Source organism: Coloeus monedula (assembly GCF_965178545.1).
Source record: "Coloeus monedula genome assembly, chromosome: 5".
Classification (NCBI taxonomy): Eukaryota; Metazoa; Chordata; class Aves; order Passeriformes; family Corvidae; genus Coloeus; species Coloeus monedula.
The window spans coordinates 33,337,844-33,362,182 of NC_138785.1; the positions used below are offsets into that span (position 1 = coordinate 33,337,844).

The following is a 24,339-nucleotide window of genomic DNA, read 5'->3' on the forward strand; positions in this document are numbered from 1 at the left end:
GCCACGTGATGGCTGGACTTGATGATTTTAAAGGTCTCTTCCAACCTTGATGATTATATGATTCTCTTTGATGCATCTGGCCCTTGTACTGACAGTCCACGTCACCATACTTTCCCTTTGGTGATGTTTTTTCCCCTATACTGAGACACTTGGTTTGGTATCCTCGTGTGTGCTCATATGCTACTAAAAGGAAGTGTCCAGGCCCGCTACTCTCACACCAGGACCGCGCTCTTCGTGGGCAAGAGCAAAGCTTTAGCTTCGTCACTCGCACCGCGGCGAACGGTGCAAACTCCATCGCTTTGGGGCTCCCGCCCTCCTCCGTGCCCAGGCGCTCCCACGACGGCCGTGGGAGCGCTGGTTCTTCCCAGGCACCAGGACGCCCGAGCCGCGCTCCTGCCACTCGGGTGCCCGAGCGGGCGGGGTGCCCGAGCGGGCGGGGTGCCCGAGCGGGCGGGGTGCCCGCGGCCGATGGAGGGCGGCGACCCCTCAGCGGCGCTGACAGACAGCTGAGCGCGGAGGAACACCGCGCCGCCGCGTCAGCGGGCGGGCCTAGATCCGGCCGCTGCCGCCATTTCGCGGGGAGGCAGGCGGGGCGGGACCCGCCGCCGAGTCCCGGGGGCCGCCGAGCTCCGGAGCCTGCCGCGACCCTCAGGAGCCGCCAGCAGGAAGAGCCGCACAGCGGCCCCGAAGCGGCGGCGCCCGCGGACAGCCCCAGAACCTTCCTTCCCCTGCCCCGCCCGTTCCCCTTGGTCCCGCCCCTCGGCCCCGCCCCCGGGAGCCGTTGGCGGCGGCGTGCCGGGCCCAGCCCCGCCTCCCACCCTCCCGCGGCGTCCGGGCCTGGCTAGCGGCGGCGGCAGCGCGGGGCTCTCTCGCCCTTCCTCTCTCGCTCTCCCCCGGGCGGGCGGCGCCTCTCGGCTCTCCCCGCACCTCGCACCCTCTCCCGGCCGTGACGGGCGGCGGCGGGCGGAGCGCTCCCCCGGCAGCCTCACGGCCCCGCTGCCCGCAGGCAGGCAGGACTCCGGGCGGCCGGCCGGTCGGGCGCCCCCTCGGCTGTTTCCGGAGGAAGGAGAAGAGCGGCTGCCCCCTCCCCCCTCTCCGCCTTCCTCCCCGTTCTTCTCCTCCTCCTCCTTCTCCTCCTCCTCCTCCTCCTCCCTCCCGGCCCCCCGAGCGGAGCGCGGAGTCACCGCGGCGCGTAGACGGGCCCGGCACTCGCACACACACAATGGCGCTGAAACGCATCAACAAGGTGAGTGAGCGCTGCAGCTCCTCCTCCTCCGCCTCTCCCCCCCTCCCCCTTCATTGCTTCGCCCTTCTTTTTATTGTTATTTTTTGGATGTTTTTTCTTCCCCTTCCCCCATCGCCCTCCCCCCCCTCGCCCCTGGAGGAGACGGGCGCGGGGGGAGAGGCGGAGGCTGGAGAGGCTGGGAAGCGGAGGCTCCTTCCGGCGGGGCCGCGGCCCGGCTGGGGTGGCGAGGCCGCTCTCTCCGGGCCTGAACTCGGAGGTCGGCCCCGGCCCCTTTCTGAGGGCGGAGGCCGTGGGGGGGGGGGGGGGGTCGGGGAGAGACAGGTCCCGGGGCCGCTCGGATGTCAGCGCAGCCTGGTGTCGCTGCCGCTGCCCTTCCGCCGAAGCCGGCCCGAATGGCCCCGGCCCGTGTGTGCCCGAGGGTTTCGGCGCGATGGCGGCGCTCCCCGGAGCAGCAGCTGGGCCCCTCGGCCGGGTTCTCCCCTCTGCTGTGCAACTTCTCTCCCGCATTGTAAGATGGCGGCGGGTCCGCCTGGCCCGGGCCCTTTCCGGGATCCTTCGCGTTCCGCAATAAGGAGGCACAGAGACACGGAGCAGCCGCCGCGGTGCCGCCGTCGCCCCGCGGTCGCCTCTCTCCGCCGCCCCGGGGCCCTCTGGACCCCCAGGGATCCATCGCCCCTCTGGGAATCGCTTCCCCCCGCGCCCGACGGGAGCGCGCTGCGCGCCGCCGCTTCCCCCCCGTTGCACAATCGGAGCCGGGTGGAGTAACTTCGCGGCGGCTAACTCGGAAAAAATGCCGAGGTGATGAAAGTTTGTTGGTTTGGTTTTGGTAGTTCTTTTTTTTTCGGTTGGTTTGTTTGTTTGTTTGGTGGTGGTGGTGGTTGTTTTTTATTAAAGCTCTCCCAGGGTAAGAAGACTCCCGGCGTGAGGTTGCGCCTGGGTAGGTTTAGGTTTTCTCGGCAGGTTTGAGAATTGCTAGGATGTAATGGCAAAACGCGATGGGAGCGCAGCGGCGTTACCGGGAAGTCGCTGTTGGTCTGTGCTCCTTCCTACGCGAGCTACGTGGAGCATTTACGTGTTTCAAGAGCTCAGAGGAGTTTCTTGGTCACCTCATAGCCTGCCAAGATGGCAGAACGTCAGTGTGTCCTGAAACCGGTGAATTTAGGTGCACAAAACACCTTTTGTAGACAGTGTGTAAACTTTATGCTGCCTGTTAGTCTCGCTTTAATTTCACGCAGTGCTTGTCGTATTTTAGACAAAATGACCGGGTTTTATAATGTTTTTTTGGTTAATGGATAGTACTATTAGCCTCGAAAATTTTCAGTCCGTTCTGGATAGCTAGCTGGATGGATTGTCTTTGAATTATGGCTGTGCTCTGGCAAGAATTTCAAAACAATTCCTTTTGAATCTGCCATCGGAACTTGTTCCCTGTATAAGTGGATGATATCACTTGAGTTGAAACACAGCTAGGATACTCCCTGGTATGCTTTGTCATCAACTCATGCTTATGAAACACGTTCAGGGGCTGCAGGTAAGAATTTATTGTCAAACGTAAACTAAGACAAACCCCCACTTATGTAGTAATCAGGTGGTCAGAACCTGAAAACGATTCAGCGTGACTCTGGAACCAGTAAGTCATCTCTCTGACTTCAAGGTTTTGGCCTGTTATGTACAGTCTCTTTTCCTATATTGGTCCTTACACTATTGCACTGTGTAGTAGCAAGGTTCTGCCTTTACTCAGTGCAAGAGTTTAGGATTGGGAAGATAGTTGAGTTAGGGTTTTTTCTTTTTGCCTTTTTTTTTTGGTGTGTGTGTTTGGGTTTTTCTAATCAATTTAATCACACCACACTACAAGATACACTTCCAGAATCACACAGAGTTTGCAGTTTTTATTTTTGTATTTGCAAGTTTGGAAGGTGAACTTTATTTTTAGACTGAAACCATTCTTTGCACATTGCTTTATTTCCAGTACTGGTTTCCAGTACATATTTGTATTGGGGTTGATGCTGACATAAAAAAATAGCAGGGCCAGTTCTGTAACAAAATGGTTGTGAATGTAGTTTTAATCCTGTCAACCAGTAAAGCCCAGAGAGAATGGCATTGTCACTCGTAACCTGGGATTCCCTGTCTTCCAATTGTAAGATCACAGATCAGACCTTGGAACTCTCTGCTTCCTTGTAGTATGTTGTTGGCAGTAGATGAGAACAGGTTAAAGAGAGACCAGGACCTCAGAACACTCTGATGACACATAGCTGATTTAGTTTGTTATTACTTGTCAGGACTAGAATTGATTGTCTCCTGCAGCAGATGACAACCTGAATATACCAATGAAGGTATTTTCAGTCTGTTTGGCTGACTCCCTCTTTGTGGACTTGATGTATCAAGCAGAATAACATTCTTTATTATACTGGGTAAACTAGCCTTTGAGACTCTGTTAGTGCGCATACCTTTAATCTGAAGTCTGTTGCACACTCAGAATACAGCCACTCTTAAGACATAACTGGCAAATTCTACTTCTGATTTGAAAGTGAAAGTAAAGGAGTATTTGTGTTGGTTTGTCAGCTTCTAGAACACCCTGTATAAAGCACTCCCCAAACTGAAGTAGTTGTCAGGTACACAGCCAATTCCAGAAAGATTCTTGTTGTGCTGGAGCTTGTCATGGCATCAGTGCCATCTGCTCTGAGTGCAGCTTGCGTTTGGTTGGCAAAACTCTTCGATATGGCTCGCTTTGCAGTTGTTTTATTAAAACAAGCAAGTTCTTTTACCATGGAATAATGTGAGCCTGCATCTTAAAATTTTCTTTCCTGAGGATGAAATTTTTCCCTGCTTTTTTTTTTTTTTCCTCCTCAGAATTGTCAAGAGATTCATGGTGATTTATGAGCTTGTATGTAAATGCTTGCTACATGCTGTGGCACATTGTCTTGGTCTGAAGTGTCAGTGGTGCCTGCTAAAAACACATCCTGTAATTGCTGCAGCATGCTGGAGCTTCCGATTCAAATGATGATGATCCGGTAGCAGGGAAGCATTTATGTAGGAGTAGGGAATCAGGAGTGCGTAAAATTTGAAAAACTTGGAAATGTGACATCATTTATACACATCCATTTTATCACTGCTATATGCGTCCATTAAAGTGAGGTCATATAAGTGGCCTAAGTGATCTTGATAGGCTAAAAATAGAATTAATACAGGAGATGTATGCATGAAATGTCTCATCTGTGTAATCCTTAAGAAAGCTTGTGCCTGCTGTGTTTTATGGCCGTTTGATTAAGCATAGCACAAGCCAGCATCATTAATTTGGAATAGTTTATTAGAAAATCTTAAGTGGAGTTGGCATCCTGCAAGCTAAAAGCTGAAGGTGGCAAAACTATTTATTGCTACTTAGGTACAGATAGAAGGCTTCCATTGACAGTGGTGGTGACCAAATAACTGTTTCCCTCAGGCTATAGCCTCCAGCACGGTTCCTAGATGTATAATTAATTGCAGCTTTAACCCCCCCTTCTCCAGATGCTCCTAGTAAGAAATGCTGCTAACCCTGGAAATTCGTATTTTTCAGAGATTGGGTGTAATGTGCATCAGTGAGGACTGCATGGAAATCTGCATTAGTTTAACTGAAGTTGAAGAGTTACAAAGCCTGTTTATTACTTTATTTTTAAACTGCTGCTTTTTTCTTTTGAACTTGGTTTGAATTTTTTTCTTCAAATCTATGTAAAGCTGGTTGGAATTATGTTTTCTTCTCTGGATGAAACCCACAACACTTTTGGGGGCAGTCTTGGATTTTGTTTGCTGGGCTTTTTCAAAATAGTTGAATAACTTGAAGTTACGTGATTGAACTCATGCTTTGAATGAATGTCTAGAAATAAGTCTGAATTTGTGTATTTAGGGGCTCGGAAAGTCAAGATGAGCTAGCTTATGAAATTCAGTTGATGTAAACTTAGTTGCTTTAAACCTTTAATGCTTTAAACCTTTGTAAAGGCTCTCTTTATGTATCGAATTACCTTTTTTTGCTGTAATTTCACCTTAACTGTTGTGAATATCCAGGGCTAGACTAAGCCCTGTCTTAAGTAGGTAATTCAGCGCAGCTATCAGACTCGGTGGTTAGAAGGGGTCACATTGAACCAGAAGGTAGTGCTTGGTTTTTAAATCATGATATTGCAGCAATGGAGTTTGGGAAGCCATAGTTTTCAAGAACTTAAATGCTGTTCAAAAGTCAGAATAAAATATTTAGCATTAGATGAAAGCTGTCATCACGTAAATTCTGTTTAAGATTTAGCTTATCCAAATAGAAGTGACATTTCTACTATGAAATTGATATCATTAAAATGAAAATAACGTTTCTTAATTGGGTATATTTGGTACTCTCTATTGAAGACCAGCATTTATTAATAAAGTATTGGATGTGTTTTAAGAACTAGTCGTATTTTTATGGGAGAGGAAAACTGATGCTTCTTTAGCTAGAAAGTGGACTGCGGTAACTTAGATTTCTCTTGTGAATTGAGCACAGTCCTTGTGAACAAGTTCCCAGTCAGCATAGAACTTTAAATGTATGCATTGGAGTGGGAAGAGAATGGGGATTGTTATCTCACTTAAGTGATTCACAGAACTTCAGAGATCAATATTCCATTAGATGTGTACTTCTTGCATACTTTAAAAAGAGTCCTCCAGTATATAAAGGATTTAGGTGGGATAATCTATACAGAATAAAAAGGTTGGCCAGCTCTTACGATGTTTATGATCATTCCAGCTTTTAGAGATCTGGTTTTGAAAATAAATCCGTGCTTTTGCTGTTATTCCTAGTGTGAGTTTCTTCTACAGAAGGCCTGGTGTGGAACTCCACAGAGTGGAGTTCAACTTCCCTTCAACTTCCTGCCCAGTCTGTAACCAGTTCTGAGGCTTTTCTCTGGGCTCATGGGGAAGGGAGTGGAGAAGGATGTAAACAGCTGTAAGCGGCAGCTGTTGGATACTGAGCAGCGAACTGCCTCTTGCTAAAGGCATCTCCCTGTGGAGGCCAGTTCCAGCCTGGTGTTATCCCCGTGGATGTGTTCTTTGCATCCACTGGGTTGAACTGTTGGAGGACAGAGAGCATGGAGGTTCTTACTGTTCTCTGAGATGTCAAGTGACAGCTGGTAAGGAGAAGTGGGAAAGAGTTGAGCTTTTGTGTCATTCAGATTAGGGCATTGATACATCATCCCTGATAAATTTTTCTGTTCTAGATAGGAAGGTTTTGCCACTTTAACTGTCTGCCCTGTGTTCTTGTGTAGGTCCCTCCCCTGGGCATCAGAGCTGGCAGATGGGAACTTGCAGTCTGCACTTCAGCATTAGGTCTGATCTCTCAGAATAAGCTGACTTTTGTCGATGCTAAAGCTTACATTGCAAAGGCTGAGTTACAGACATTCTTTCCTGTGATTGATTCGATGTAGTAACCTGACAGTAGAACGTGCAGAAAAAATTAAGAAAGGAAAGCAGCAGTGTGAGTGTGTGTGTGTGTATATATATATAACTGCAGTCAGTAGTGCATTTTTATATGTGGTTGCTTTTTGTCAAGTTGGTTTTATCAGAAGAGAGTCTTAAACTCTGTTGAGTTGCACATGCTTGACAGTTTTGTAAACTTCGGAATATAAATTTAATGCCTCAAACTCCAAATGGAAAATGCAGGAGATTTAAAAAAAACCTGACTAAAACAGTTTATCTTCACTGGTCTTCTACAGGGCACTGATCTGATTAAATTTGTAGTTTTGTTGGGGAAGCTTTGCAAAAAAAAATAGTTAAAATTATATCACAAGTTTAAATTGGTGTTTATGCCTTTGGCAACTCTTTATAAAATACTTGGATGTAGACGTGGTTTAATACTGGAAGACACAGCATTGCAGGATTCAGGACTGAAAGCTAAATAGGTAGGGGGATTTTTACCAACAGTAAAAATTATGTATTAAATTTTTGTGTAAAGGAAGCATTTGTTCTGAACCTCTTCCCTTTGAGACGTATGATGCACTAGACATTTTCAAGATCTCTTGCAGTTTTTTCCACTGAAATTGTGATGGGTTTTTATTCTGGTCTTAAGAAAGCAAGATTGGGAGGATTGTGAACTGCTTAGCAAATGTTATGGCCTAGTAGAAAAAGAAGGTGACCAACATTTAAACCTTTCCACAAGCATCTGGACACCAGAGTTACAAGCTGAACTGAGTGCAGATGCTGAAGTGCTTTAAGTCTTTCGGGTGGGAAGGCATGAAGATGGTGTTAAATGCTCAGTTCTCTGTAAGATAGAGTTAGGTTGGCCAGGTGTTCATCACCTCTGTGAGCTCTTCTAAGTTTCTAATAAATACAAAAATGTGCACTGCAGTACTTCTCAACCTTTGTTGGCCTATTTGAGAGAAAATTCTCTTAAATAAATGCAGAGTTTGTTTTTTCCTTTTAGCCTTAGTTTTAATGGGTTTTTGCCTTGAATAATATAGGAGGATCTCCTGAATTACAATTTGCCACATGAGCAATGACCCCCTTCCACTCCCCAACTTCAGGATGCAGTTTGTTCATAAAGATTCTTTTAAACTTTTTTTTTTTAAAACTGTTTCCTCATTTATTTTTTAAGATCCTTCTGTACATCACTATTCTCTAGATAGCTGAGGTGGAATTCAGCTGTAAGAGCCGTTGTACTCCAGATAGTTTTGTGTTTTGTTTTGGTAGTGGTTGGTTTGGTTTTTTACACTGTTGTCTTGGTGTGAGCTGATTTTGTGTGTAACTGTACCTAATCCTATAGACAGGCCCTTAGAATGGTTATGAAGGGTAGTGACACAAATAGCATAATATGATGGGGTAATTGTATGCTGTTGCTAAGGCAGTGTAGTCAGTCCCACATAGGATCCCACAATCTATGGACATAGTTGTGTCCATAGGATACAGCCCTGTGGTATATTGTAATAACTTTTCACATACATCTTTGTATTCATACAAAATACAGATTGGTGAAAGTCACATCAGTTTTTTAAAAGGAGACCTGATTTTCAGAGTTTGTTAGGTTACTTAATAAATTTCAGAATAATATAGGAAGCTACCTCTAAACAGTGAATTCACCATGCTGATTACAGACATGGTGTTACTTGTTAGAATATTGATTTGATAACTTTTTGTTACACTGCCCTTGCTTTTTTGAGAACATGGAGAATTCTTGTAGCTTTTCAGAAAGTGCAGACTGACTGATGTTGTGCCCCATTGAGGCCACTTTTCATTTCTACAAACACTTGTCCTGTACACTGCCAGTCTCCAAAGTTGTTGTTTGTGTAGTCCTGGCAAACTCCTGAGAGTCTTCTGTCATATGGAGCGCAGGGTGTACAGATGCTGCTTCTGGTTATGTGTCAAATGCTGGTGGCTGAGGTTCTGCTCTAAGTTACTGTCCCCTCGAAAAGCCGAAGGGCAGCATGTTGGGAGGCTCTTGCATAATGCTGCCAAACTGCGGCATCTAAGGAATATTAAGCCAGCATTTGTGTGAAAATGTCTCTCAGAAATGCCCAAATTGCATTTCTGAGAGGTAGCCATCAGACCAGAGTGCCTTACTTTGAATATAAACTTCTTTCCAACTGCATCAGTTTACATTTGTCTGTACTGAATTTCATCTGTCCCTTTGTTTCCCAGTCATTCTGTTTCATTTAGCAAGGTGCATCTTGGTGTTTCTCGTGTGGCCTGTTTATACTAGTTACCCTCTTCTCAGAGGGCTGCATTGTAGTCCGGGGCTACAGAACCAAAGATCACTGTGGTTCTTGCAGGAAAAATCTCCCAAGGGAACAGCATGCTAAGTTTCAGTGTCCAATATTCAAAAGCTTGGAAATGGCAGAATTAAAATACCCAACTATCACTGAATGGCTCAGTAGTTAACCAGTGCTTCATTTCACACTCTCCCCTCCAATGTACTTTAGTCAGTGTACACAGTCCTCATTCTGCACTGAGCATAGGAGTGTTTTAATAAGCTCTGCTGTTTTCAGGGTATGGTAATTGTTACGATACCTCAGAATTTATGTGTGTAAAGCAGTCAGATTTTCTTCATCTTGAGTAAGACAGCTTCTGTGGTTTTGGTTACTTTAGGGGAAACAAACCATACTTTGGAATTCAAAGCACAGCTCTACAGGTATGTAGTTGCCACCTCTTTTTAAAGTTTGTTCTGAAAGCCTTTAGGGAGTGACCAGGAAAGCAAAGTCTGTAACTGTATTCCTTTTCCAGTTGGATCTGTCCAACTGCTCTGCAAAACATTGGAATAAATAGAGAGCCATTTTAGTTTCAGTGACTGAAATTTCCCAAAAACCATTACCTGCATTGTACACCTTCCAGATTTCAGAACAGATGAGAACAGTTCTAGACAATACTCTCTTTCACAAATGGCTTGTGTACTGAAAAGGTTCTTTGAAGAGATAGTAGGTAGTCACCTGAGTAGTTCGTGTCACAGTCGAAGTACACCGAGTGACTTAATTACAGTGGCACAGCAGTCTGGCATTTCCTTCCTTGAGTGCAAGGCTTAAAACATGACTATTTCTATGTTTGTCTTTTATTATACCACGAAGGTAGCATGGTTAGACATTGTACAAACAGTATGTGGGCTGTAGGCTGAAAATCCAGTACTAAGGACTGAAGGGAGAACCATGAAAAATACAAGCAGAATAGTCAAAATAGGGAGAATCACAACTCTTAGATTCCTAGCTATGTTTTGGATTTCTTAAAAACCGTTCTGTGCTCTTTGTCTTTGCTGTTTTCTCAGACTGCTTTTCATATGTTTCCTCTGCAGAGTTGCTCTAATGTCCTTTTTTAATCAAAAGGAACCTACATCTTTCTGTATCTTGCACTGCCATTTCACATTGCTTTTATCTATTTATTGTTAGCCAAAAGGCCAGCTTGTTTGAAACTGATAATTTTCTGCTGGTTACATTTGTTTCGTGTCTGTTATACCATTGGTTTCTTACTCAGCTTAGAAATCCACATTCAGTGTCCTTTCAAACTTACTTTCTGCTTCTAGGTGTAATTAATTTCTATGCTGAAACGAATGTTTCAAGTGCAGGTGTGTGGGATGAGGCAGTAGTTCTTTGCTGCTTGACACTTCTTAATCTTCAAACAGGCTTAAGTGTTCTTCCCCTCCCTTTATAGTTGCTTCCAATCCTTCCTTCTTTTTTAAAGCTGTTTTCAGCTGTGAGCTAATGAGTAAGACTAATGCAGTGCTGAATTTTTGGTTGCCTAGAGTTTGAAATATCCTGTTTGACACATCATTAGACAAGCAGTCAAGTTAATAAATGTTGATTTTTTTGATTGGCCCGAGTGTTCTTTTTTCTCTTTGTCCTTTGTTGGTTGGATTGGTTGGGGGGGATGGGGGGGGTTGTGTGGGGTTTTTGTGTTTGTGGGTTGTTGATTTGGTTTTTTTTAACTTCTGATTTAACTGCGTATCACCTTTCATGCCCTCTAAGTTACTTTCTGGAAATGTAAAGCAAATTAATCTGTCAGTGCTTTCTTGACTACAACTCAGAAAGCTTCAGTATGTGATTTTAACAAAAATGTGTGTTACAAATCAATATTAAATGTAACTGTGAGTTAAGGCCTGTGGAAGACAATCCTCAGTCATTCTGGCGGGAGTGATCTTCTGTCACTCTGTGTTCAAGTCAGCTGTTACTATCATTAAAAGTAAGGCCTGGCTATTTCCAGTGTAAACTAAAAAAGTGTAGTAGTGCCACAGGGAGTATGGAATCTGACAAACGAGAAGAAAAGAAGCTGGTGCAGATGCTGCATTATTTGGTACCTTGCAAGAAGGCAGCTTGGTAGGCACCAGGCTGTCATTTCTTACAGAATTTTCTGGGACCTGAAAACTTCTGGGTTTTGGCTCATGCATGTTTGGATGAGATATCCTTTGTCATTCTTTAAAGTTTCTTCATTCTTTAAATGGCTTCTGTAATCTTTTAAATAGCTGGTGGAGGGGAGTTGTTTGAGGGATTTTTTTAGCAGCTTTTCTGTCAAGAAAAGAGAGATACTTCTGGTTTTATTATAGGATCATAGTCCTGCATTCGCACTTACATGTCAAAGTTTTGAATCCTCACTTGAAGCTCAAGCCATATTTTCTTTTAGTTATGATTATATTGCTGCAAAACAAGCAGGTTAGTTAGCTTTTTAAAGCTTTTTTTTTCGTGAAAGTACTGGTTTGGTTTTTTTGTTAGCTTTCTGATAAATAAATATATAGTGAAAGAGAAGTGAGGAGATAAAAAATGGGGCTGTTTCACCAATGAAACTGAATCTTGCTAGAAACTTAATGTGAAACTAGCAGAAGACAATGGTACTGAATTTGTGTTAGAGCACATCTGTTTGTTGCAGTGGTGGGTTCTGCTGCTCTATTTCTCTCTGTTCTCCAAAACTCTGTTGCAGCATTGTGCATGTATTGCTCCTTGTCTGTGTTACATTGCTGTTGCCCTCTTAACAGCAGCATTGGTGCTTACTCTTTTAACAGTGTTCTGATCTGTAAAATGCTCAGTGACTAATCATCCTTGTGGAGAGGTAGGAACTATCACAACTTTATATTTGGAAACTGGGACACAGAAATGGTGACATGCTGGAGCTGCACCGGAAACCTCTGGCAGTGACAGAGACTGCTGGTCATGGTTGTAATTCAAGACTAATCCTTTCCGATAGGTGCATAGCGTGTCACTTCTTCACCAAATTTGGTTTATTGTTTCTTTGTAAAGTCTTTCACATTTGCTGCTTGGGAGTTTTGTTTTGGTTTTTCTTTTAAGCCACCTCTAAAGTGAAAAACTGTAACAGCCGATTCCAGGAAAATGTGGGTTCTACTTTGGGGATTTTAAAGAAAATTTGGGATATAGCTTAATACCTCTTAAGAAAGGGAAAGCACTATTGAAACCATGTTAACAAAAAGAAGCAAAGTTGGAGAAGTAGGTATGGCAGTAGAAGGAGTATGAGAAGCAGGAAGCTCTTATATGTAGAAATACTATATATTAAATATTTTTTTGTTATGGAATCATTATTCCTGATTGCTAAGCTGAGAAGGTAAGTAGGTTTGTATTTATATTGCTCAGTGGGAAGCTTTACAAAAGCTCCTTCCTTTCCTTGAACAGAATGCTTCAGCTGCACTCCAGACCTCACAGCCCACGTGCCTCTGCTTGTTCAGTTTCCAGTTATTCCAGTTTGCCTGTTGGATTCAGTAGAGTTGTAGCTTTCAGAAGGAGGTGCTTTTTAAAGTTACTGAGAACTTTCCACTCCCTTGTTGCAAAAAGCCTCCCCTCTTTGTGTAGATGTGAAGTATCACTCACTTAACAGCGATGAAGTAAGTCTGGTGTTACTGTGAACCAGGGTTTGCTTCATTTTTGCCCAAGTTCTTCCACAGCCCTTGACACACTCTGCTGAAGCAAACAGCTTTACTGCAAACTTTTCTGACCATAGTACCCCAGGGAAGCAAATACCAAGAACATGTGCCACCTCAGCTTTTTTTCCCCCAAATTTAGTGGGTGAATTACTTCCTCTCTCTGTGGGTGAAATGCCAACTGGTGTATCATTTGTTCCCAGAATTATCTGTATATTGAACTGCTTTGATTAGCACAATTAGGGGTTTTGTTTTTTGTTTTTTTTTTTTTTTTTACTGAAGTGTTTTAGACCAGACAAAACTTTAGTCCTTTCGTTAATGAAGGTCACTGCTACTTTGTTATCTTGAACAGTTCAAGCAGTTAAAAGGAGTAACTCTGTGTAGACATAAATTTTGAAATTACTGGAGTCTGGAATATTGAATCTCGTTTGTTTCAGCTTTTAAATTATTTTTAATATTACCAAAGGGGTTTTTGCACAAATGTTTCACTGGAACTTACTAAATTTAATGTGTGTCTTACATCTACAGTTACTTTTCCTGGTTGAATTACTGATGTTGAATTACTAGTTTTCCTGCTGTGGTAGAATACCTATTTTTATCTTGAGTACTGAATACTTGTTTCTCTGAAGATAGTAGTACCTTTTGAAGAGCTCTCTAGTCTAATGCACATATCTATGACAGTCCACTTTATGCTGATCTTTTCTCATCTTTGTCTTAGTGCTACGCAATTTTACAATTTCATAAATAGTATGAAGAGCCTTTTCATAGTTCTTAGTCCCTGTGATAGTTTAAAAAAAACTCTAGGACCTAAATGTTCTTCCACTATTAAATCAATCATGTAATAGCTTTACAACTGTATTAAAATAATAACGTTTGTGTCTTTCTGCTTATTCTGTTGCTACAGCTTACTTCAACGGACATGATATCTTTTTTCCTCTCAAATTTTGGAAATGATTGATCATTCTTAGAACTGGAAAATACATTTTGATGAGAAATAAGCCTGATTAATAAAACCTGATGTATTTGTTAAATGGAAAAAAATGCCCTGAAAATTTAAAAAAACCTTTCTTTCAGAAGTTTTGTCTACATTTATTGTTGGCCTTTACGTGGATAACATAAATCTAACTTAGCAAATTTTTCTGGAGGGTAATGTACAACATATGGACCTAATAAGTGATACTAAATGGCAGAAATCAGTCTATCACAAGGCCCTCCAGTGATACCTGGAGAATGTAGCAAAAAGCATTCTAAATGCATTTGCTGTGATCTGGAAAGAGCTGTTGCCCACACTTCTTCAAACAGCAACAGTGAAATGGACTGTACTGCTAACTTCATTGTGCCGTTGCTTATCAAAACTGATACAGTTTCATTTTGTGAAACAGTCTGATGCCAGTGCAAAATGGAAATTTTATTAATTGGAAAGTTCATCAGAATTAACACATGTAGGGAGGGGAAATCCGGGACTAAACGTTCATGGTGTTTTGAGGGAAGGGGATTGGTGTGGGCTTTGGGTGGTTTTGTTGTTTGGTGGGGGGTGTTGTTTATTTGTTTGTGATTAGGGTTTTTTTTTTAGTGTATGGACTTGCACATGTTGAAGTGGTGTTATTTCTGTGTTTGCAGGAGCTATCATCTTACCAAAGAACAAGGTGTTTATGTTCCAAGAAACATAAGTTGGGTTTGTGTTGGCTTATACTTAGTAAATTTTTATGAAGTGCAGAATTTGTGAAACTTAAAGGATATACATTAGGGTCTTCCCAGGCAAGGGTTAGCTGTCTGGTCCAAATATGCATGTTCCCAGCATAATAGGTATGCCTGGCTTTCTTAAATGTCTTACAAAGTTCTTGGTTTAATGGCTTGTATAGACTTGCAGGAAAAAAAAAACTTGTGTGAAACTGTTAACGTATGAAAGAGGGGCTGAATATTTTGCCTTTTCTCAAGACTTCGAGATACCTTGACAAGTGCAGATTTATTTATAGAAGTTCTTGATGCTCTTTTTAGAATCAAAGGAGAGCAGGGGAGAAAGAAGGTGGTTGCTACATGCTTTAACTGAAAGCGTAAATTTCATTTTAAGACACTGTCCAAACAAATGACTTGTGGAGCATTAAAACAATTTAATGCAGAGCTTCTTTGTTTCATCACAGCAGTATTGTTACTGCACAAGGAATCCTCCATCTGAAGTTTCTGTTCCCTCTGTAATGGAGGAGGGAGAGAACTGTTTCTGCAGCTCAGTAATTTTTAATTTTAAAGGCGTAATTGTCTTAATTGTAAAGATTAAAATAAAAAATACAGATACTTTTCCTGATTACAGCACTTGTCAGCCTCTTGAATTTTCCTGTCTGTTTTGATCTTTGGAAGGTACATCTCTGCAGGTGGTGGGTAAAGTGAAACCAAGTTTCTGTGGTTTTTTTTCTTGCTGTTCTTAGTTCTAATGTCAGATGCTACATACAGAATGCTTCCTGCTTCATGAAGACTCATCAACAATTTTCTCTCCTTCCACTTCAGGCTTTTCTAGCTAAGACTGAGTCCTTGTAAATCTTGATCAAGAAGTGGTTAGACTTGCCAGCTTTGTGTGCTGCTTCATTCTTCAGCAGGAGTGTTTTCACAGTAGTGACATGCATGTATTTGGAAAAGCAGAGTCACTGTAGCTGTTCACTTTCATAATTGGTTTTGGTGCTCCTTTGTCTTTTATAGACATTTTTGATTCTGATCTAGTGGTTCTTAGAGTTGTTAATTGCACATTCTTCTGTGTTTGTACACAGAAAAACTGCTAAAGGTTTTTGCTAGACATGAAGTGAAAATTACTGTTTGTTTGTTTTCTTAAAGGAACTTAGTGACTTAGCCCGTGATCCTCCAGCACAGTGTTCAGCAGGTCCCGTTGGAGATGACAGTAAGTAACTTTAAGTTTTATGTTTTGCTTTGCTGACTCAAAGCATATCATGCCTAGATAATAATGTGGAGTTTTTCTTTTGTAGTGTTTCATTGGCAAGCCACAATTATGGGACCTGTAAGTATCCTAATTCTTGTGATGTAATGTTAAATGAGTAGTTCCTACTGAGGAGAAAACTGGGGGGTTTTTGGTTTACTTTTGTTAACTCCCCTTAGCTTTAGAGGTGCTCATTACAGTAAAGGAAAATGAGGGAGGGGAAAAAACCCACCAGTTACTTTGTTGTTGCAATGTTTTTATGAGGACATGTATTTCAGCTGTAATAATCTCTAGAGCAATGTTAGGTATTATCACGTAATATCTAGAAACTTTGTTTGCATTTAACTTTTTCTAAAGTTTTCATCTAGCATGAACTTTGTACTAGGAGCTGGTACTAATGCCAGGAATTAGTTGGGATGTTTTTGTGTGGATCTTAAAAAGGAATCCTCATTTGGTCTGGTGTTGTAATGCTTGAAGGAATAGAAGGGGGAAAAAACACTGAAATGTGAGGTTTCAGTTATGACTGGAGGAAAAAAGTCAGTGTTAAATGTTCAGTAAGCATCTGAAACCTGAATGTGACTTTCTCTTCATTAAGGAAGCCAAATGTTTGCTTTTGTTGAAAACAACCTGGAAGCATTTCACATCTGGAGTTTTCAGGCTGGTTATCTGTATGTAAAAGACAAAACCTTCTGTAACTTGTGAAGACAAGCCTTTGGTAAGGCTACAAAGTAGGAATTAAGTATCAGTGATCCTGAATGACCCTGGCTTTACATATAGCTACAAGTGTGTTATTAGGAGATGGCTATTAGAGGCTTGCTGGACTGGAAAAATGTCTCTTCATCCCAAAGTACTTGGTCCATATTGATTGTAACTAGGTACCTCAAAAAGATAGAATTGTTCAATAGCTGTATTCATGCTTAGATGGCAAGGAGTTTTGTGCACTACACTGGGTGTGATGATTCTATGTGGCTGCATGGTCATGCGGTATTAAGCATTGGTTGAACTTAAATTGGGATTATTATTTTTAGTTTTCCCTTCTAGTTTAATAATATACAGCTCCTTTTTTCCCCTTGTGGTTTTTGTGGTGTCAGAAGGTCTGCATTCCTGTTTCCAGATTGGGCAGTATCCTGACAGAAGTGTGTCAGGAGTGTGGTGTTTGTAGTTCCAGTGCTGCTCTGGTGCTGCCTTTAATAACAGACGGGGATTTTAGAACCAATCTTTCACCTCTGCAATAGGATATTGTGATTTTCCTGGATAGGTGTATGAGAGCTTACATTGGTTTAACGCATTCTAAGGAGGAATTTCTGTAATTGATAAAATGTATCCCCAGAATATGTCCAGTAAAAGAGTTGGTATTTTTTGGCTTCTGAAGGTCTCATATGTTACCCGTTGACCAAATACAAGAGGTTGTATCTTGATCGCTAGGTTTCATCAGGGACAGGATAGAGTATAACCTACATGTTGAGGGTTTGACTCCCCTATCTTGTGTCACAGATTTTCATTTTCTGGTATTTAACTACTAAGTAATATGTCGTTATTTCCTTACACTGGTGAGATGTTTTTGCAATTAACGTGAGAATTCAATTTACAAATAATGCAGATGTGTACTGTGTATGCCTCAAATTAATTTTCCCTAGCTCTGAGTCCAGAAGTAAAAGCAAAATATTCTTCAGGTTAAACAATGAAATTGTTAGCTCTATTTCAGAAATTTAGTTTTAATTTTGAGTAAAACTTTTTGCGTCTTTCTTCTTGTAACTACTAACTTATACAATCCCTATTTAGTCACTTCAGTTTTTTCTTCTGCTTACTGTAATTTTTTTTTATTTCCACGTGTTGCTTTACTGCTTGTAGTTGACCTGAATGAATTATCCCAGTAATTCTTTCCTTGGATCAGGGCAATGTAAAATACTCTCTCATACTATGATTACAGTGAATTTCTAATACAGAAAGAGTAGAAAAATTCACTTGAATTATGATTCAAGAATTATTATTTGTCTGTTTGGTGGTGCTGGTAGGATGGGTGGTTGGGTTTTTTTGTTGAGATCTTTTTGGTTTGTTTTTTTTTTTTCAAGGAACAAAGATTTAGCTGTGTATTCATAGGTTTTCTGCAGGGCTGAAGCTAAGGACAGAATTTAGGAGGGAATGGGAGTCCATGGCCACTCTAAACTCCTGGGTGGTCCCAACAAATAACCTCCAAACACAGAACTGGAGGTTTTTGAATCTGATGGGACCCCCACTGTTAACATTACTCCCTGAAGCTATCTCGGAAATATTTGAATGCTTTTGCCAAGTAGTCTTGAGTGGATTGTCAGAGCAGCTGGGTTTTATGATGCATTAGCTTGGAGAGGTCCACATGGAAAGTGAGGTGTATGTGTTCTGTATTACTTACCTTAGGAAGCAAGAATTGAATTTTAATTGTGTCTCACTTGTATTGGTGGATTAAACATTTTGGTTGTTTAAACAAATTTCCTCTGCTTTTATTTATATAAAAACAAGATCTTCAGTGGTATTTAGTCCTAAAGATGATAATAGGAGAATTATTTGTTTGCTTTGACAGAACGACAGTCCATATCAGGGTGGTGTATTCTTCTTGACAATTCACTTTCCCACAGACTACCCATTCAAACCACCTAAGGTAAGTATTGCTGTCTCGTCTGTGAAATTAGTGATTTTTAAAGAACTGAGTACAGGACAGAAATTGGAGGCTCTGTATTGTAGTATTGTCAAGTTCTCACTTCTTTTCAGGCATTCTTATGATCTATTAGATCTCGGTCTCGGTCCTGTTCTGACTACCACAGGAATGGGTGTGTTAGCATATTCTTCATGAGCAAATCCATGTGTGTGAATTCTGAATGTCTTGAAATATTTGGGTTCGTTTCTGGTTTTCTCAATTGATAGGAAAACTTTTCATTAGCTTTGTGTTAGTATAATAGAATTCTTGCTGAGAGGACTGTCGAGTATTAGTGTAGCTGTTTGGATTGGTCTGTAGGAATGTGACACTATAGGTAGGGATTAGCTGGCTGAGTGCCTAAAATCAACTGAGAGGGTTATTTGTCAAGAGTTTGGCAGTAATTGCAAAATATGCTCTTTTTTGATAGCTTTATCAGCCACCAGCTTTGTCTTCCAATTTTCAGTCAATATGAAGGTGTACCCTTGGAGTGACTGCAATGTTCGAAGTTCCTAAGCTCTGTGACTTAGCCGTGTTACTGTGGTTTAGGCACTCCTGTTGAGTGTCTTCATCAAAGGCAGCTGGGATTAAAACATTCATACTTGCCCTCTCTCTGTTTGATACAGTGCCTGGCAGTGGAAGACTCAGAGCTTGTGGCTTGAGTGCCTTTCCCTAAATTTGATGCAGTTTAACTGCTCATTCTGCTTAATACTGCTTTTAGAGTAAATTGAATTGACTAATAGCTTGACTGAGAAGAATGGGTGCAGTCATTGTCATAGACCGAAATGCACTCTTTGTTTCTTTGTTTTTTGTTGCAGGTTGCATTTACAACAAGAATCTATCATCCAAATATTAACAGTAATGGCAGCATTTGTCTTGATATTCTAAGATCACAGTGGTCTCCTGCTTTAACTATTTCTAAAGGTAACTTTTGTGAGGGAGAAGTTTTTCCATCTTGTGTTGAATACTGTGCTTTTAGCTTTGATTGTGTTAAGTTCTTGCCCATCTCTTTGATTTCCCTTAACTTCCCTTCCATTCCTCATTTAAGTCTATGTTTTGCCAGTTTGATGATACTGCATTTTTAATGGATATTGGTTTTTGTCCTAACACTTTCTCCTGCGTGGCTGTTTAAGGCCTTGTCTGGCCACTTACTTGCTTCAGTATTCTTAGCAGAGTTTGCCAGCTTGGGCCCAGAGGAATATGCCGGTATTTGGATTGGAGTAAGTCTGTGGTGGGGTGTTTGCGCTAAGGCTGAGAAACTGCTTGTTTGGAGCTGCCCATGTAGATACACATGTGCATATTAAATGAAAGATTAATTTAAAGTCAGTTTATAATAATGAGATTTGAATAATTTTTTCATTCTGTCTGGAATTACATGCATAGTTTTATTGGCGTATCTGTGGTAGATGAATAAATCTGTTATTGATACTTACTGCTTTCTGCCTTGGTACACTGGCATTGCATTACATTACTTCATGAAGTAAGTTTACTGATCCTACTTCATGATAAATTGATGTTGTGTTGCAAGAGAAGATTTGTGGCTTTCCTCATTTTACTACAGTAAATAACAGATAATTCTCAAATATTTTCATGATGATCCAATTGTTTTGCCTCAAAGCCACTGGTCACTGTGGCTTCAAAAGATCCATCAAAGTGCCCTTTTGTCTATAAAACCCGTAACTCCTGTCTGTCCAAACAGTCAGTTTGTGATTTGAATGTGGATTCCCTACATTTTAGTGCTTCACTATTTTCTTCTAAAGCTTCTGTGAGAGTGGAGGATGAAGTCCTCATAGCTGCCTACAACAGTGTTACTCTGAGTTTACAACATATGAGTAGTTTTTTCAGTGCAGACTAGGATATTCTTACCTTATGTACAACAAATAAAGAATACAATCTGATTAAAAAACTTAAATTTGAAGATTTTCTAGTTGTAGAGATAGGAACCATGGGTATGCTGTTCATCAGAGTACATAATGTGCTTTTGTTGGCTGCTATGTTACATCATAGTACAGGGCACAACAGTGCTGTTCTCGTGTACATACTGCCAACTGTACGTATTGGGAAATAGGAAGCAAATAGTTCTGACAAACCTTTAAGTTAGTCTGGGCTTTTTACTTAAGAGTGAGTTATGAATTTATTTTGGCTTTTTTTTTTACAGTTCTCTTATCCATTTGTTCACTGTTATGTGATCCAAATCCAGATGACCCACTAGTGCCAGAGATTGCACGTATCTATAAAACAGACAGAGACAAGTAAGTACAGAATTGCACAAGACTGGTATTTTAGCAGACTTTGTAAGAGTGCATTGTCAGGCAGCAGTTGTGTTCAGTGAGCCTTTTGTGAAGATCTGAGATGGAGAAAACTTGTGTGTCAAAGAAGTGAGTAGTGCATAATTTAAAAACAAAGGAGCTGAGTATCTTTGAAGTTGTGGGTGAAGGAGACATCTTTTTCTCACATGTGTGGAAGTATTTTACAGTATATATGTTGCCTATCTTTTTCATTACCATGCATAAATCTAGTTAGATCTTAATAATGAAGAAAAGAGAGCTTTTTGTTGTTTTGATGCCTTCATTCGGCAGCAGCTTGGCCTTTAATTTTGGTTTGTCCCGTGAAAATGGGCAGCAGAACATTTTCCCCATCTCTGTTGCAATGGCTTTATTTTCCTTAGGTATCTTTAACATTTTGCTGAGATAGAACTATATGAAGCAGATTTGGGGGGGTTTATATATATTAATGCTAAATATATTTGTCCAATTAGGTACAATAGGTTAGCAAGAGAGTGGACAGAGAAATACGCTATGCTGTAGGGTAAGAATATTTGCAAATTACAGTGCATTTAACAAAATGGAAACTTGTCAGCACTTGGGTGCTGCATGGTCTAAGGCACTGGATTAACTAACAGATAATGGATGCACCAGTTACTGAACCTGGAAATTTAACAGCTTGATCTGTGGTTAGTGTGTAATGTATTGGCTAGTCACTATTTCTCACAGATACTACTCTTGCATGGCCAAAAAAAAAAAGTATGAAGTAATTATTGAGTTCTGAGCCAGGTTGTCAACTTGTTCTGGTAAGTATTTACCCAGATTTTGTCAGAATTTGGTTCAAAGTGATGCCGTGTAGCGAGACCTCATATATAGACAGGAGTGAATTCAGACAATCCAAATTTCAGTTATTTTTAATCAGCAGTCTGTCTTTCACATATAAACTAGGAAATGTATGGGGATTGTGTTCTGCTTGTATAGTTAATAATTAACTTCTTACTGACAGGCATGGAGTTAAGTGTTAACTAATTGTCAGCTCAGTTCCTGTGGAAGTAGTGTACTTCAAATAGTCTTTTAATGTCCATTTAAAATTTTGAGCAGTATATTCATGTGGAAAGAGTATTCAGTGCAATGAAATGTTTAGTGTTGTTTTTCTTTAAAATTGGAAATTTGACATTTTGTGTCCAGTGATGATATTAACCAAATAATCTTTACTTACGGCATGTGATATACTGTAATCTTAACCTAAGAACAATATTCAAATAAAATACCTTGTTTCTTCTATCCCAGGTAGTCTCTGTTCCTTTTCTTTCTGTCATTTTTTAATAACAGACTTCTAGCAAATTTGTTTGTCTTGAATTCAAAGTTTTTCCTAAAAACCAGAGAATATCCTAAGTGGTCTAGGGAGGGAATTGTTCACATTTTTGAGTTCAAGTATGTCTTGGTACAGAAAGAGACTTCTCACAGTGTAAAGACAGTAGGGAGATGGGAATAAAATCATACTTAGTCATAACTGTTCAGGATATTGTCATTTTCATGCTGATGTTAATTCAATTCCTGGTTTTGTTTGCAGGTACAACAGAATATCTCGGGAATGGACTCAGAAGTATGCCATGTGATGCTACCTTAAAGTCAGAATAACCTGCATTATAGCTGGAATAAACTTTAAATTACTGTTCCTTTTTTGATTTTCTTATCCGGCTGCTCCCCTATCAGACCTCATCTTTTTTATTTTTTTGTTTACCTCCTTCCATTCATGCACATGCTCATCTGAGAAGACTTTAGTTCTTCCAGCTTTGGACAATAACTGCTTTTAGAATCTGTAAAGTAGTTACACAAGAACAATTGCCCAAGATTCAGATTTTTTTTTTTTTTTAATGGAGCATGTGTATTATGTGGCCAATGTCTTCATTCTAACTTGGTTATGAGATTAAAAACAAACATTCCTCACTGCTCTAACAGATACTGAAGATACCACCTGAAGGGGGGAGGGGAGATGGGTGTTCAGTTTTCTCCCATCTAAGAAGTAACATTGCTGTAGCAACATCCATCATGTTCCAAACCTTCCAGTGTTAGGGAACTGAGGTTTTATTATATACTTTTGCTCATAACTGATATGTCTGGAGAATTGGTACTGAATCTATAGCATCAGCAGAACAGAAAATGTGATGTATCTTATGCATGTCAATAAAGGAATGACCAGTTCTTGTTTTACAGAGAATGGAAATTGGAAGTCAAACATCCCTTGTATTCCAAAATAGGGTTTAAGAACATTTTTGTAATTCATTTAAATTTTGTTAGGAGGCTTGGAGCTATTAGTTAATCTGTCTTCCAAAACACTGTTTAATATAGCACTGAATAAATGATGCAAGTTGTCAATGGATGAGTGATCAACTAATAGCTCTACTAGTAATTGATTTATTTTCTTCAATAAAGTTGCATAAACCAATGAGCTAGCTGCCTGGATTAATCAATATGGGAAACAAAATCTTTTGTAAAAGCAAAGCTGGTTTTTGTATATACTGTTGGCATTTGCCTCATTGTTTAACATCAAATAATGATGTAAAGTTCAATAGAGTGACTTTTCTGCTATTTTCAGTTCTAATGCTCAGTCTGTTGCAGGTTGGCACATTGCTCGGCCTGGTGGATGCAGAATTAATAAGCTAACATAGTTGTGTAGCCGTAGTAGGGGGCTGCACTTGGTGCTGGGAGTCCAGTGTTCAAGGATGGACTTGGGACCCAGCAGATCTGAAGTGGTGTATTGTGGAGATAATTCCTGATGCACCTGTGTTTGCTGACTGAGAACCTTTTTCTTCACCTTGTAAACTTGACAACTGAAAGATCTTAATGTGGGGGTAATGATGAGGCAAAAAAAATTATAAAATAAAGTACTGTTTTGATGTGGGAATTGTCATGAGGCTGTGTTGAAGTGACTTTACTATGTGGGATGTTCGTTACCATTGAAAAGGACTTGTTCAGCCATGCTGCCATTTACATTGATGACTATTTTAATGCAACAGACACTTTCTTCATGTCAGGTGACTAAACGTGAATAAAGACTCATTGCTATTGGATTTTTGTTCTACAAGAAACATTGTCTTGTGCCATTAGTTTATCTTTCAGCAACAAGGGCATTATTAAACATCTGACTCTTTCCTCCCCTCTTCCTTCATATTTTTCCTTGTTTAATCTTTTTGGTCTCCATTCTTAACATCCATAGCTTCATTTTCTCTAGTCTTGTACTATCACTTTATTGTGCATCTGTGACTTCTCACTGGCACCACTTTTGCACTGCTTATAGTTATGTACATTCTGATTCCTTGTCCCCACATGGATGTGGAAAGCTAGATGTAAAATAAATGTTAAACCTTAATTTTTATAAAAATTTGAACATGTGGTTCGGACATGGTTTGTTCTGGCTCTAAACTATGAGAGTGAACTTGAAATTTTCAAGTTAAGTTGGCTTGGAATTTAGAAACCTGGGCTCTCTTTAGCAGTACATGCTTCAGTGACAATTTATCAATTTATTGATAAAGTTGCAGTTCATTTCTGCTTTGCTAACCAGCTTCTACCATTTTGCTGGAAGATTGGAATGCAGCTGCCAGTAGTATTACAACTGAGGTAAACGTTTATATTTTTAAACTTATAAATGTGCTGTGCTCAATTGTTTTTTGTACTGGTGTTAATTTGATGCTTATTACTTTGTTCTGGGAGTCACAGCCACTGAAATCACATGATCAACTAGAGCGATGTTTTGTGAGGTGTAAGGCAGCAGGTGTTAGACGACACAAGGAGCTGTGGATTCTGAAGCGTCAGGGAAGAAGAATATAGTAAAATATTACATGGAAAATGGAAATCCTGTTTGGACCAGTACATGTTTCTTTTTTGCATTTGTTATTTTCCCACTGTAAT

The 24,339-nt window shown here is 40.6% G+C and overlaps 1 protein-coding gene across 2 annotated transcripts; it reads left to right on the forward strand.

Annotated features, from left to right (window-relative positions):
* Positions 1-1,085: 1,085 nt before the first annotated feature.
* On the forward strand, positions 1,086-23,339 carry UBE2D3 (ubiquitin conjugating enzyme E2 D3). Of its 2 annotated transcripts, XM_082281293.1 has the most exons (8): positions 1,086-1,246; positions 15,396-15,459; positions 15,545-15,576; positions 18,053-18,130; positions 18,982-19,087; positions 20,322-20,415; positions 20,922-20,971; positions 22,001-23,339. In XM_082281293.1, the coding sequence occupies exons 1-7, from the start codon at positions 1,223-1,225 to the stop codon at positions 20,968-20,970; spliced, it is 447 nt and encodes a 148-aa protein (XP_082137419.1). In that variant the 5' UTR covers positions 1,086-1,222; the 3' UTR covers position 20,971; positions 22,001-23,339. The 2 variants fall into 2 exon arrangements, with proteins under 2 accessions (XP_082137419.1, XP_082137420.1); XM_082281294.1 differs by lacking the exon at positions 20,922-20,971.
* Positions 23,340-24,339: the final 1,000 nt, after the last annotated feature.